The 13,634-nt window shown below is 47.8% G+C and overlaps 1 protein-coding gene across 1 annotated transcript in view; it reads left to right on the top strand.

Moving 5' to 3' along the window:
* Positions 1–3,126: 3,126 nt before the first annotated feature.
* FLACC1 (flagellum associated containing coiled-coil domains 1) overlaps positions 3,127–13,634 on the top strand; it is a gene marked incomplete at both ends in the record, with an annotated part of 30,642 nt that continues 20,134 nt past the window's right edge. Inside the window, 8 exon segments of the mRNA XM_079710679.1 lie at positions 3,127–3,300; positions 3,453–3,586; positions 4,767–4,851; positions 4,853–4,861; positions 6,523–6,584; positions 8,630–8,727; positions 9,768–9,820; positions 11,459–11,558. Coding sequence (XP_079566805.1) covers positions 3,127–3,300; positions 3,453–3,586; positions 4,767–4,851; positions 4,853–4,861; positions 6,523–6,584; positions 8,630–8,727; positions 9,768–9,820; positions 11,459–11,558 — 715 coding nt within the window.

Below are 13,634 nucleotides of genomic sequence, written 5' to 3' on the forward strand. Positions count from 1 at the left end.
TACCCTTCACCCTCCCCATATCCTCAAGTCCATTCTCAAGTAGGTCTGTGTCTTTATTCCCGTTTTACCCCTAGGTTCTTCATGACATTTTTTTTTAATTCCATATATATGTGTTAGCATATGGTATTTGTCTTTCTCTTTCTGACTTACTTCACTCTGTATGACAGACTCTAGGTCTATCCACCTCATTACAAATAGCTCAGTTTTGTTTCTTTTTATGGCTGAGTAATATTCCATTGTATATATGTGCCACATCTTCTTTATCCATTCATCCGATGATGGACACTTAGGTTGTTTCCATCTCTGGGCTATTGTGAATAGAGCTGCAATGAACATTTTGGTACATGTCTCTTTTTGAATTATGGTTTTCTCAGGGTATATGCCTAGTAGTGGTATTGCTGGGTCATATGGTAGTTCTATTTTTAGTTTTTTAAGGAACCTCCATACTGTTCTCCATAGTGGCTGTACCAATTCACATTCCCACCAGCAGTGCAAGAGTGTTCCCTTTTCTCCACACCCTCTCCAGCATTTATTGTTTCTAGATTTCTTGATGATGGCCATTCTGACTGGTGTGAGAGGATTTCTTAATGACTGCTTCTCCAGCCTTCTCTCTTAAAGAGCAGAGTGCCTGAGCCAATGAGGTGCTGCCGTTCTGTTTCCATATCAATTAAAGAAACAAATCTTCCCTTCCATCTCCCAAGGACAAACCTCACAACGCAAAGCCCACGTCAAGAGTCTGAATGAAGGAGTGACCTTCTGCTCTAGTTTGACTTTCATTGCAATACTGAAAGACTCAAACTGGATTGTCTTTAGAAGGGAAATTCGTGCTCATGCCAGGTCAGCCTTTGTAAAAGACTTTGACTGGATTCACTGGAAGCCTGTCTCTCTGCAGCACACATACTGTGGATTTTCTGCTCTGGCATTTCAATCACTTGGAATGACCACTGAGGTCTCAAGTTCCGGAACCCTCTGAATTTGACCTAGAATGAATTCTGATTTTGTGTTGGTGCGAAACAGTTTCTCTATAACCTTGTGGTGTCTTTAAGACTCTTGGCTTGGAGAGAAACCATATGGGAAAAACAAATCTTTGGGCAGTCCAAGGTAAGCCCTTTGGAAAGATGTTTCATATAATTTTTTTCTGGAGGCTCAGCTGGCTCACTGGTGACTACAGAGTCACCTGTTGGCACATTCAGTCCACTGATCCTCAGGTAAAATCATCAGAGAGAGATATAGGAAAGGAAAATAATGAGGAGAAAGAATCCTAACCCCATCACCACCACACACACCCCTATGTTTAGAGCCATACAGTGCACATCAAGCCAGTCTGTATGCAGCAGATCTATCTATGCTGATATGGAAATATCTAGTAGATAGCCTGTTATATATATATTTTTAAAAAAGCAGAAATGATGTCGTGTGTAAAGTATGTTCTCACTTGTGTAAAAAATTTTAAAGATTACAGAACATTTCTGGAAGGATAACCAAAAAGCTGTTAACAGTGATTCCCTCTTGGGAGAGTACAGAGGTGGAGGGCTGACGTCTAGCTCGTATGCAGTTATTGATATACTGAAATACTACCATACTTGTTGTGCATATACATTGTTCAAGCCCCTCGAATGCCCTGACTGCCACCTTGGTTACCTCAACACCTCCCCTGGCACCCCCATACCTCCTCAGGATTCAGCAGGTAAGGGTTTAATACCTGGCATGGGGATGGGAGAGAGTCCTCCACCCTGTTCCATCCCTATAACCCTTGACTACTCTGATCGTTCCATAGTCTTGTCTTACTGGTTGTTAACTATTTTGAGTGTCATCCCCACGAGTATTTGGAGGGAGAGGCCTTTACTTTTTAAGAGCAAAAGAATATGCACCAAACATTGGTGAAAAAAGGAAACAACCAAATGTTCATCAATATAGAGCTAGCTAAAAATATAAACAGGTACATTCATAGAAGAGAAAGTTACAAAGTCATGATGATATAGAATCAAATCTCAAGCTTGTTTTAAAGATTTGTCTTAAGTATAATTAAAATTATAGATTTGCTTTTAAAATAATCTAGTGTTAGAAAAGTGGGCTGAGTATAGATGAATGAGACTAGCCACAAATTGCTAATTGTTGAAGCTAGGTGATGTGTGAGTTCACTGTACTCTTTTCTCTACTTCTGTACATTTAAAAAATCTCTCTATAGTAAACTTAAGTTTAAAAATGATTATATGATTATACTATATATATATATATATATATATATATATATATATATAGTTACTGACATTAAAAGAAGCTCATGACATTGTTTTAAAAAGGCACATCTAGAATGTAAGTAGAGTTTGTTCTCATTTATGGAAAATTATATAAATCTGTTTCTTTAGAGAGAATTCTAGAAGACATTAATCAAAATATTTTCAGTGGTCATCTCTAGATGTTAGTATTTTGGAGAATTTTTACTTCCTTAGACTCTTCTTTGTTATGATTTTCTTTACAATAAGCATATTTCAATTTAACAGAAACACAAAAATAAACCTATTCTCCCACAAATTTAGAAATAAAAGTTTCTGTAAACAAAATGCCACTGGGGTTCATAATATTCCTAAGCTCAGTTACCAGTTTTTGAGAATGTATGCAAGGCAGTGTGCCAAGAGCTTTCCTGACATGGTCTCGTTTCATGTGCACAACAGCACAATGAGGAGGCATGAATTTTTGTCCCCATTTTGCAGATGAGGAAACTGAGACTCAGAAATGTGAAAGTATATATATATATATATATATATATATATATATATATATATATATACATTTTTTTTTTTTTTTTTTTTTTTGTGGTACGCGGGCCTCTCGCTGTTGTGGCCTCTCCCGTTGCGGAGCACAGGTTCCGGACGCGCAGGCTCAGCGGCCATGGCTCACGGGCCCAGCCGCTCCGCGGCATGTGGGATCTTCCCGGACCGGGGCACGAACCCGTGTCCCCTGCATCGGCAGACGGACTCTCAACCACTGCGCCACCAGGGAAGCCCTATCCTCATTTTCTGATAAGGAAACTGAAGCACGGATATGTTGAATAACTATGGTTGGTGGCAGAGCCAGGATTTAAACTCGGGCCCATCTAATTCCAAAACCTGAGCGGTTTCCACAATGCCTGGCCGCCTCCTGGACTCTGGCCATGAAGGAGAACGCAGAGGAGGATGTGGCCTGGGAAGCAGAGCGGCAGCAGGGGCCAGCGGTTGGCTTGTGCACATGCTGAATTTGAGAGGCCTGTGGGGGCGCTCAGGAGCCAGCCGAGTCTTGCGCTTGGGTGTGAGGAGAGAGGTAAGCTGGGGGAGGACACGGGCGGAACTTGGGCCCGGGCATCCCACCTCACGTGTCTGTGTTTAAGATGTGAGTAGGGCGCCAGCAGAAGATTGGAGCAATCTCAGCACTCCAGGCCTGCACTATACCTTATCTTCCACCTGGATGCCCAGGAAGTAATAAACGTGTCACCTGGCTACCGCTTCGTTCGGAATAGGGAGCAGATTTGCGTCACCTTGGGAGATGAGATGTCTGCTAGGAAAAAGCATTCAGAATCAGAGAACATGGACAAAGTCAGGACTTCCAGGCAATGTCCCTGGACCCGCATCCAGCTCCTCAGCCCCACCCCGGCCTGGCCTCGAGGATGAACCCCTTACCTGACGCCCAGTCCACGGCGTCCCTTCACTCCTCAGCCTGGCGCCGGCTCCTCTCCGCACCCACCTCTCTGCTCTGAGCCCGTTTGAGTCAGGCAGACAGACGAGTCAGGCCGCTGATCTGGAGAATGACTGGGTGGGTGTCCCTCACACTAAAGGGGACTAGCTGTTTCTGGAGGTAATGAGTAGATGCCATGTTCATAACATAGTCTGAACTTGAAGGGTGAGAGCTGAGGGTAAGGTCAGGGTTTCTGGGAGGCCAGAGCCTGCATGTCTTTTCCATTAAGTCGAAAGATACCACTCAGTTTACGCCTCTGAGAGGTGCAGCGTGGAAGGTGCTGGTCTGATTCCACCCCGGCTGGGCACGCTGCCACACCCTCTGTCATTCAAGGCCCACCCACTCTCTATCCTCCGGGACCATGTAAAGTCAGTCCCCACATCCTCTTCACGCTAACCTGCTAAACCTCCCATTCCTATCTCCTCCTTCCCCATCTCCTCCTACATCCTCTCTCTTCTTCTCTCACCCTCAGGGATCAAGGACCTCATCTCTGCTGCACTGCCTGCCACCCTGTTCACTCCAGCTCAGCCAAACAGAGCTGAGTAACCTTACAGATTTCATGGAGTCCCCAGACTCAGAAACACAAAAATGCGTAAATCTACTCTGAAATCCATCCTCTTAAATCCCCTCTTTGTCCTGTTTCTGGCCCATTCCTTGTCTATGAGTCACTGTCAGCATCAATCCTATTCCTCCACCTAATTTCCTAATCCTCTGAATTTCTCCCTCCTTCATTTCAAGTATCTTTACCAAGTCAAGGTCAAATCCTATTGGCTTTCTGGCGTCCTCCTCTTTCTCTTCTAGTCAGTGGGTCACCAAACCACCCCTGCTCACTTCTGGCCAGATTACCCAAAAGGGCTCCGTGTGAGGCTCAGCCACCCTACTGCCAAATTCCTTCTTCCAAACCACCCCCTTCCCCTACCCCCCACCCCCCATGGTGATGGAGCAGGTGCAGAACATGGCCTGGCTCCCACAGGGCCAGAGCCAGCCATGCCCAGGGAGGGTCGTGACTGGCATGGCAGGGAAGCTGCGTGGATCACGGATCACTTGTCCCGCAGGACTGCTATCGTCACTGACCTCAAAGAACAGATCTCAGAGCTGACAGCGATAATAGAGCAAATGAACCGAGCCCATCGTTTTGCCCCCAAAACTGGTGAGTGGTCCTTGAGTTAACCGACATCTTTTTAGGAAGGGGAAAGGCCAGTAGTTTCAGATCACCTGCTATGTTCCAGGCAAGGCCAAGCACCTTCCTCCTGGGAGCCAGGCTGTCCAGGCAAGAGCCCTGACTCCATCCTCATCCATAATCGCAAGAACTCAAGTCCCTCCTCTAGGCCTAACTCAATTTCCGGGAGTTCTCGGGGAGCCTCTGGCATGTTCAATGCCACTGTCCTCTCCACACTAGGGAGTGCCAGCCATTTCCAGCAGGGCTGGCTGTGGCCTGTGCGGTGAGTTAAATTTCAGACCTTGCTGAGGCTCTTGGTAACCGCATCAGCATGACCAGGATTTCAGTTTTGCTCAAAAGCTGCCCAGAAGCCTCCAGTACCACTTCCTCTTGCTGGTGAAACTGCCAAAGCCCACTCTCCAGAATCTGCTGATTTCAGTTTGCACTCTTCGTGTTCCCTGGGGATTCTGGTAACACTTTCTTTAAAATTCACCATTCGTTTTATCACGGACTTTTCTTCATCCTAAGCAGAGGTGTCTGGTGGCCTGGACTGGAATGATACATCAGACCAATCCTTAGATCTCCTCCCAACTCCTCCCCTCTCCTCCCCATCTGCCCATCCCCTCCTGCCACCAGCACCCGCCCCCCCCACCCGCCTCGCCTCGCTTGCCGTTACCGAACCCACGTGTGAAGGGTGAATTCCCAGTAGGCCAGCCCCTCACCCTCTGATACACACCAGATGTGTCTGAATCCTACAGTGACCCGGCATAGGACTCAGGCTGCGACCTTCCCTTCTGAGGATTCATTCCTATACCTTCCTGAAAACCCTGCCAAGTTCATGGTCACCTTCTACAGAAAGGAAATCGAGGCTCAGGAAGTTAAATAATTTGCATGAGATCACTCACCTCATCTGTGGTGGGTTATTGGGCAAAATGCACACTTTCAGTCACTGAAGCATCGGCCCTGCTGAAGACATATTTAGAGATTATTTCCATCGAGGGACCTCAGATTGTGATTCTTAAAATTCTCCCAGCTGTGAACACCCTACATTGTTGTGTGCTTGTGCAGAAGGGGGTGTGTGCTGGCCCCGAGCCCTCGTCTTAGCTGGCGGTGTCTATTCCTCCTGAGGCACTGGCCAGAGGACCCGATGTGCGTGTTAGAAGAGAGGTTCACCTGGAACTGAGCACTTCCTGCCTCTGGAAACAGAGCCCTTCTGCCAATGAGGATTTATTAGCATTGGTTTTAAGTTCATCAAAGCAGGGTCTGAGTCTCAGGCCTCTTTGGCTCCTCCAGGTCAAGCCCTTTGCACAATAAACGATTGCTCAATTGAATTACGTATCCAAAAATCCAAAGGCCATGATCTTACAAAGAGATTACAGTCCAGCCAAAGAGGCCAGACCTGCCCACAAAACAGTGAAAGGGATGGTTTCCATGCACCCTTTGTGAACTGATTACGTACCAGACAATGTAGAGCGAGGCAAGAATTGTCCCGTTCCCTCAGTAACGATGTGCTCTCTGGCACCGCTGAACACAATGGGAGAGGCTTGGGGAGAGGGACATACCCCATGAATGGGAAGGCTTCTCAGAAGTTGCAGGTTGGAGTGGGAGTGGGGTCCTCAATCCTGCCTTGTAAATGCCAGCCTCATTTCTAGCTCGCCAATGAAATGGATCTCTGCTGTGCTGAGATGCAGAAGAACTTTGAAAGCAAGAGGAGGTATGATTTCTGGCACAAGTTCTTGTGTACTGAAGGTCCTAAGGCTCCTGCATCCTTGCAGGATTTCAGTTCACTGGGATTTCAGACAACGCCAAATGGAACTCGGTGGCGAGGGGTAGGGGAGATAAGAGACATGTCTTTGGAGAGCAGGATGGTTTGATCTGAGGTCACTTAAAATACAGCCCGGAGAAGGTTATTCCTGGCTTTGTCATTTCTCATCCAAATTTCATTTCAATTATAATCTCCCTTTCAGTTGATTGCCGAGAAGAGCCATTTTTTGGTTCTCTAGGAGGTTTCCATGGTAAACTACTGTTGTTCTCAGCCTGGTCTCTCCCCACGCCCCTCCTCTTTCTCCTCTCACCTCTACTGTCCCTGGCTACTAGGTCAAGGTCTAGGCAAAATGGGAAGAAGGTATGGGAAGGGCAGGAGCCAGAGCTGCAGAGACAAACCAAGGGGAAGAAAAAGGAGGTGTGTTGTCTGTGAGAGTGAGTAAACCCACAAAGTCCCCTTCCACACCTCCTGCTGGGCACCAGAGCAGCCCCAGCAGTCCTGCTGGAGAGAAGTCTTCCTAAGTGTCACAAACTTGCTTTAAAAAAAATTTTTTTAGGGCTTCCCTGGTGGTGCAGTGGTTGAGAGTCCACCTGCCAATGCAGGGGACACGGGTTCGTTCCCCGGTCCGGGAAGATCCCACATGCCGTGGAGCGGCTGGGCCCGTGAGCCATGGCCACTGAGCCTGCGCGTCCGGAGCCTGTGCTCCGCAACGGGAGAGGCCACAACAGTGAGAGGCCCGCGTACCGCAAAAAAAAAAAAAAAAAATTTTAATTAATTGACTTATTTACTAATAGACTTTATTTTTTAAAGCAGTTTTAAGTTCACAGGAAAAAAGAGCATAAAGTAGAGAGAATTCCCACATACCCCCGGGCCCCATACCTGCACAGCCTTTTGTCATCACTGACATCCCACACCAACATGCGACGTTTGTTCCAATCAATGAAGCCTACACTGACACACACTGTTATCCCCCAATGTCCACCGTTTACATTAGGATTCACTCTTGATGCTGTACATGCTATGGGGTTTGACAACTATTTAGTGACGCGTATCTGCCACTATAGTATCACACGGAATAACTTCACTGCCCTAAAAATCCTCTGAGCTCTGCCTATTCATCCCTCTCTCCCCACTCACCCTGGCAACCACTGATCTTTTGACTGCCTCCGTAGCTGCACATTTTCCAAAATGTCACATAGTTGGAATCATACAGCCTGTAGCTCTTTCACAGTGACTTCTTGCACTTACCAATATGCATTTAAGGTTCCTCCGTGTCTTTTCTTGGCTTGACAGCTCATACAGCCTTTTATTTTATTTTTTTAATATTTATTTATTTTATTTACTTATTATTATTTTTTATTTTTGGCTGCGTCGGGTCTCAGTTGCGGCACGCGGGATCTTCACTGAGGCATGCGGGCTCTTCCTTGTGGCACATGTGCTTCTCTCTAGTTGTGGCACGCGGGCTCTTGAGCACGTGGGCTCTGTAGTTTGCGGCACGCGGGCTCTCTAGTTGAGCCACGAGGGCTTAGTTGCTCCGCAGCATGTGGGATCTTAGTTCCCCGACCAGGGATTGAACCTGCATCCCCTGCATTGGAAGGCGGATTCTTTACTACGGGACCACCAGGGAAGTCCCATATGGCCTTTTATTTTAACACTCCTCTTGAACACTGCCGACATCTGCCTCCTGGAATGGAGGCTGGAGAGACCTTGGGCTCTAAAATTATCCTGGGTGTTAATCAGCCCACAGTTTCCCAAAAGGATTGTGACCAAAGACTGGGCTGTTGGGGGGCATCCATGGCCCCCTGATGTCTCCATGCAAAATAGTGGATGGTGAAAACAGGGATCTCCTCACCCTTTTCTGGATGGATGTCAGGAGAATGTGTCAGGAAGTGAGGGCCCCGCAGCCTGCCCACCAGCTGCCTGCGTGAGGGAGGGAAGGTGGGATCAGGTGAACTTTGCACGGATGACTGTGGCCTTCTCCTGGGGTCCCACAGGGAGCTCAAGGAGACTCACTCAGCACAGCTCAGTGAGCTGGAGAAAAACTACAAAGCAGCCTTGAAGGCAGAGAGGTTGGCTGCCCAGGATAAACTAGGTACCGTTGGGACCTGGGAGAATGACCCTGATGAGGGGGTGGAGGCTGACCCTGCAGGTCCAGGGCAGAGGAACTCCCACGGCCATGGGTGGACTCTGGCTTGGCTTTCGAGGTTTCCTTCTCAAGCCCAGGAAGAGCAAGTGGTTGAGAATGAAACTGAAAAAAGGGAAACCATGTCAAGCAATGTCCTCCCTACCCCCAGAAGTTTGAAGGGTCTGTGGCCAAGTTTTGGGGTCTGAGCAAGTCCCTTCATCTCCTTAAGTCTTAGTTTCCCCATCTGGGAATCAAGGACAAGAATACCTGCCTTTATCAGAGTGATAAGAATGTGAAAGCACTGTTTAAAGTATATTTAAAAGGTCTACAAACGTAATACTGTTCCAGTTCAACAAGTTTCCTCACCTGTAAAATAATGGTGTTTCATTAAATTCTAACAGGCACACTGTGATTTGTATGGCCTTAAAACCTGTAAGGGTTGTGTGGGCCATTTATCCCATTATTTATGCTGCCTTTAGGAAGGACAAAGTGTGTACCCTTCAGAATTCTGAGTTCATAGACTAATCGCCACAGGGAGAAGAATTTCTGTAATCTCTTTCCTTTCTTTTATCTTACATTTTTAAAAGATGATATTTGTACCTTGCTGGTTTTCCAGTTCTCTAAAGAGAACATGTATTGTTTTCAAAACCAAGGTAACACTAGGAATGTTATTTTACAAAGACAGAAGTTTTTGCTTCTGTTTTTCCTTCAGTTGTAGGTTTGCCCCCAGGGATTAGTCCTCATACTTGGGGTGCATCAGAATCACCTGAGAAGCATATTATTGACAGATACTGAGCCTTGCCTCTGAAACTCAGCAGGCTTAGAGTGGGGTCCGGCCATCTAAATTTCTCATAAGCTTCCAGAGTGATTGCTAAGGCAACACCATGGTTTCACCACCGACAGGATGAGTTTGAGGTACGGACAGTGTGCAGGAGAGCTCTCATTTGAATTTGAAAACACGTATTCCAGAGGAATAATGATGACCCTGTTGTTTCCCTTTTGTCCAGAGGAGATGGGAAAGGAATATAAGTATTTGAAGAATATGTTTCATATATATCAGGTGAGATTCAGAGCTCCTTGGTGGATTATGAGAGAAAGAGAAGCAAGGCTCATTCCTGGTTGATGACGCTCAAATGAATCTAGAGCTCTTGCCCAGAAAATCACTTCCTGAAATTCCCAGCATCCTTGAACCTAAGTGGCCCTCAAGGAGAAGAGGGAACCTGCGGACTGTGATGGCACCCATGCAGGACATGTCAGTCACCCAGACCCTAAAGGAGCCTGTTGAAAAATACGTTTGTCATTACAAAAGTAATACCTGCTCATTGTTTTTTTTTTTTTTTTTTTTTTTTTTTTTTTGTGGTACGCGGGCCTCTCACTGCTGTGGCCTCTCCCGTTGCGGAGCACAGGCTCCGGACGCACAGGCTCAGCAGCCATGGCTCACGGGCCCAGCCGCTCCGCGGCATATGGGATCCTCCCAGACCGGGGCACGAACCCGTATCCCCTGCATCGGCAGGCGGACTCTCAACCACTGCGCCACCAGGGAGGCCCTCATTGTTTTTTAAAAAATGGAAATTCAAAAACCAACAACAGGGACTTCCCTGGTGGAGCAGTGGTTAAGAATCTGCCTGTCAGTGCAGGGGAGATGGGTTCGATCCCTGGTCCGGGAAGATCCCACATGCCGCGGAGCAACTAAGCCCATGCGCCACAACTACTGAGCCGGCGCTCTAGAGCCCACGAGCTACAACTACTGAGCCCGTGTGCCACAATTACTGAAGCCCACGCGCCTAGAGCCCATGCTCCACAACAAGAGAAGCCACCGCAATGAGAAGCCCGCGCACCACAACGAAGACCCAACGCAGCCAAAAATAAAACTAATTAATTAAAACAACAACAACAACAGCAGCAACGACAAAAAGAATGAACTATCACCACCCCAAGACAACCACTGTTAACATTTTTACTTTGTAACACCTTTGATCTTAGTAAAGTACTGGGTCAAAAAGAATAAACACTTGTAAGGCCTTTGATGCATTTGGCCAAATTGCCATACAAAAGGACTGTGTCTCTCTGTACTAACTCTAGCAAGCAGAGTAGGGGAGACCTCAGAACATAGCCCATCCACTTAGCCAGCTAATTTGATGGAGCCCCAGGAAACCAGATTTAGGGCATGATTTCATCCTAGGGGGATGAGAGAGTGGGAGGGGGGAAGTGGACAGGGGAAGGGCTGGGCCAGCAAGCCCCCATCCTATGGTGACCAACTGGTCCTGGTTTGCCAGGGACTTTCCAGGTTTTAGCACTGACAGTCTGGAGTCCCAGGAAACAACTCAGTCGCAGGCAAACAATGACAGTTGATAAAAAAAATTAACAACTTGGCATTTCCCTTGTTTCCCCCTGTGCTATTGATGAGTGATTCATGATTCAGAGGGAGCTGACATGAGCATCTGCAACATGCTCAACTGCCTGTCTTCAAAGGAAGCCCAGTTCCAACAGGGCAAACGCCATGCAGAGTTTTCTTTGATCTTTAGGGTTCTGCAGGCTCTTGGGTGACTGGGCTGGAATTGATTCCCACCAGTCACCATATGGGGCCCCCAGCAAGGGTCCCAGGTGAGGGAAACTGCAAAGGGCTCAGGGCTGAGCCTCAGGCCAGGGTGCAGCCTTTCAGGATGCTTTTCTTCATGGTACCTTTGTACCTCCACAGGACAGCATTTATGATGAAATGGAGGACAAGTGGTCAAAGAAGAAGGCAGAATGGGGGAAGGATGAGAAGTTGGAGTGGGAAAAGATCCTGTTACAGCAAAGTGAGTACAGAAATTTTATACTTTTTGATGACAGATGCACCAAGAAACTAGCATTAAGTTTGGTCTCGAGCCGGAGGAAGATGGCGGAAGAGTAAGACGCGGAGATCACCTTCCTCCCCACAGATACATCAGAAATTCATCTACACGTGGAACAACTCCTACAGAACACCTACTGAACGCTGACAGAAGACCTCAGACCCCCCAAAAGGCAAGAAACTCCCCACATACCTGGGTAGGTCAAAAGAAAAAAAGAATAAACTGAGACAATAGGATATGGACGGGACCTGCACCAGTGGGAGGGAGCCGTGAAGGAGGGAAGGTTTCTACACACTACAAGCCCCTTCGCGGGCGGAGACTGCAGGTGGCGGAGGGGGAAAGCTTCGGAGTAGCGGAGGAGAGCACAGCAACAGGGGTGCGGAGGGCAAAGCGGAGAGATTTCCGCACAGAGGATCGGTGCCCTCAGGCACTCACCAGCCCGAGAGGCTTGTCTGCTCGGCCGCCGGGGCTGGCGGGGCTGGGAGCTGAGGCTCGGGTATCGGCTTTCAGTCGGAGCGCAGGGAGAGGACTGGGGCTGGCGGCAGGAAGAGAGCCTGAAGGGGTTAGTGCTAGCCCGGAGGGAGTCCGGGGAAAGGGTCTGGAGCTACCGGAGAGGCAAGAGACTTTTTTCCCTTTTGTTGCCTGGTGCGCGAGGAGAGGGCATTCCCCTCCCTCCCCTCTGCCTGAGTGAGCCAGAGCCCCCGAATCAGCGGCTCCTTTAAACCCGTCCTGTCTGAGCGAAGAACGGACGCCCTCCGGCGACCTACGCGCAGAGGCGGGGCCAGGTCCAAGGCTGAGACCCGGGAGCTGTGAGAGCAGAGACACGGAAATCTCTCTGTGCAGCCTCGGAGGCAGTGGATTAAAGCTCCACGGTCCATTTGATGTGCCCTGCGTCTGTGGAGTGTATGAATGGACAGCGAATCATCCCAAATTGAGGAAGTGGACTTTGAGGACAAGATTTAAGACTTTCCCCCCTTTTTACAACGAATTATCCCAAATTAAGGAGGTGGACTTAGCAAGATTTCAGACTTCTCGCCCTTTTCCTCTTTTTACAACGAATTATCCCAAATCGAGGAGGTGGACTTGGAGAGCAAGATTTTTGATTTTTCCCCCTGCTCTCTTTTTGTGAATGTGTATGTGTAATCTTCTGTGTAAGATTCTCTCTGTATAGCTTTGCTTCCACCATATGTCCCAGGGTTCTATCGGTCCGTGTTTTTTTTTTCAATAATTACTTTTTAATTTTAATAAAGCTACTATATTTCATACTTTATTCTATTTTACTTTACCTGCTCTTTCTTTTTTTCCTACCTTCCCTTCCTCCCTCCCTCCCTCCGCTCCTCCTTTCCTTCTTTCTTTTTCTTTCCTCCCTCCCTCCCTCCCACCCTTCTTCTTTACACTTTCTTTTTCTTTCCTTCCTCCCTCCCTCCCTCCTGTCTTTCTTTCTTTCTTTCCTTCCTCCCTCCCTCCCTTCTTCCATTCACTCTTCCTTTTGCTTTCATTCCTCCCTCCCTCCCTCCTTTCTTTCCTTCTTTCTTTCCATCCTTCCTCCCTCCCTCCCTCCTTTCTTTCTTTCTTCCTTCCTTCCTTCCTTTCTTCCCTTCTTCCTTTCTTTCCCTCTCTCTTTCTTTCTTCTACTAATTCTTTCTTTCTACTTTTTCTCACTGTTATTCTGAGCCGGGTGGATGAAAGGCTCTTGGTGCTGCAGCCAGGAGTCAGTGCTGTGCCTCTGAAGCGGGAGAGCCAACCTCAGGACACGGGTCCACAAGAGACCTCCCAGCTCCACATAATATCAAGCAGCGAAAATCTCCCAGGGATCTCCATCTCAACACCAGCACCCAGCTTCAGTCAACGACCAGCAAGCTAGAGTGCTGGTCACCCTATGCCAAGCAACTAGCAAGGCAGGAACACAACCCCACCCATTAGCAGAGAGGCTACCTAAAAACATAATAAGGCCACAGGCACCCCAAAACACACCACCAGACGTGGACCTGTCCACCAGAAAGACAAGATCGAGCCTCAACCACCAGAACACAGGCATTA

This window comes from Hyperoodon ampullatus (assembly GCF_949752795.1).
Source record: "Hyperoodon ampullatus genome assembly, chromosome: 8".
Classification (NCBI taxonomy): domain Eukaryota; kingdom Metazoa; phylum Chordata; class Mammalia; order Artiodactyla; family Ziphiidae; genus Hyperoodon; species Hyperoodon ampullatus.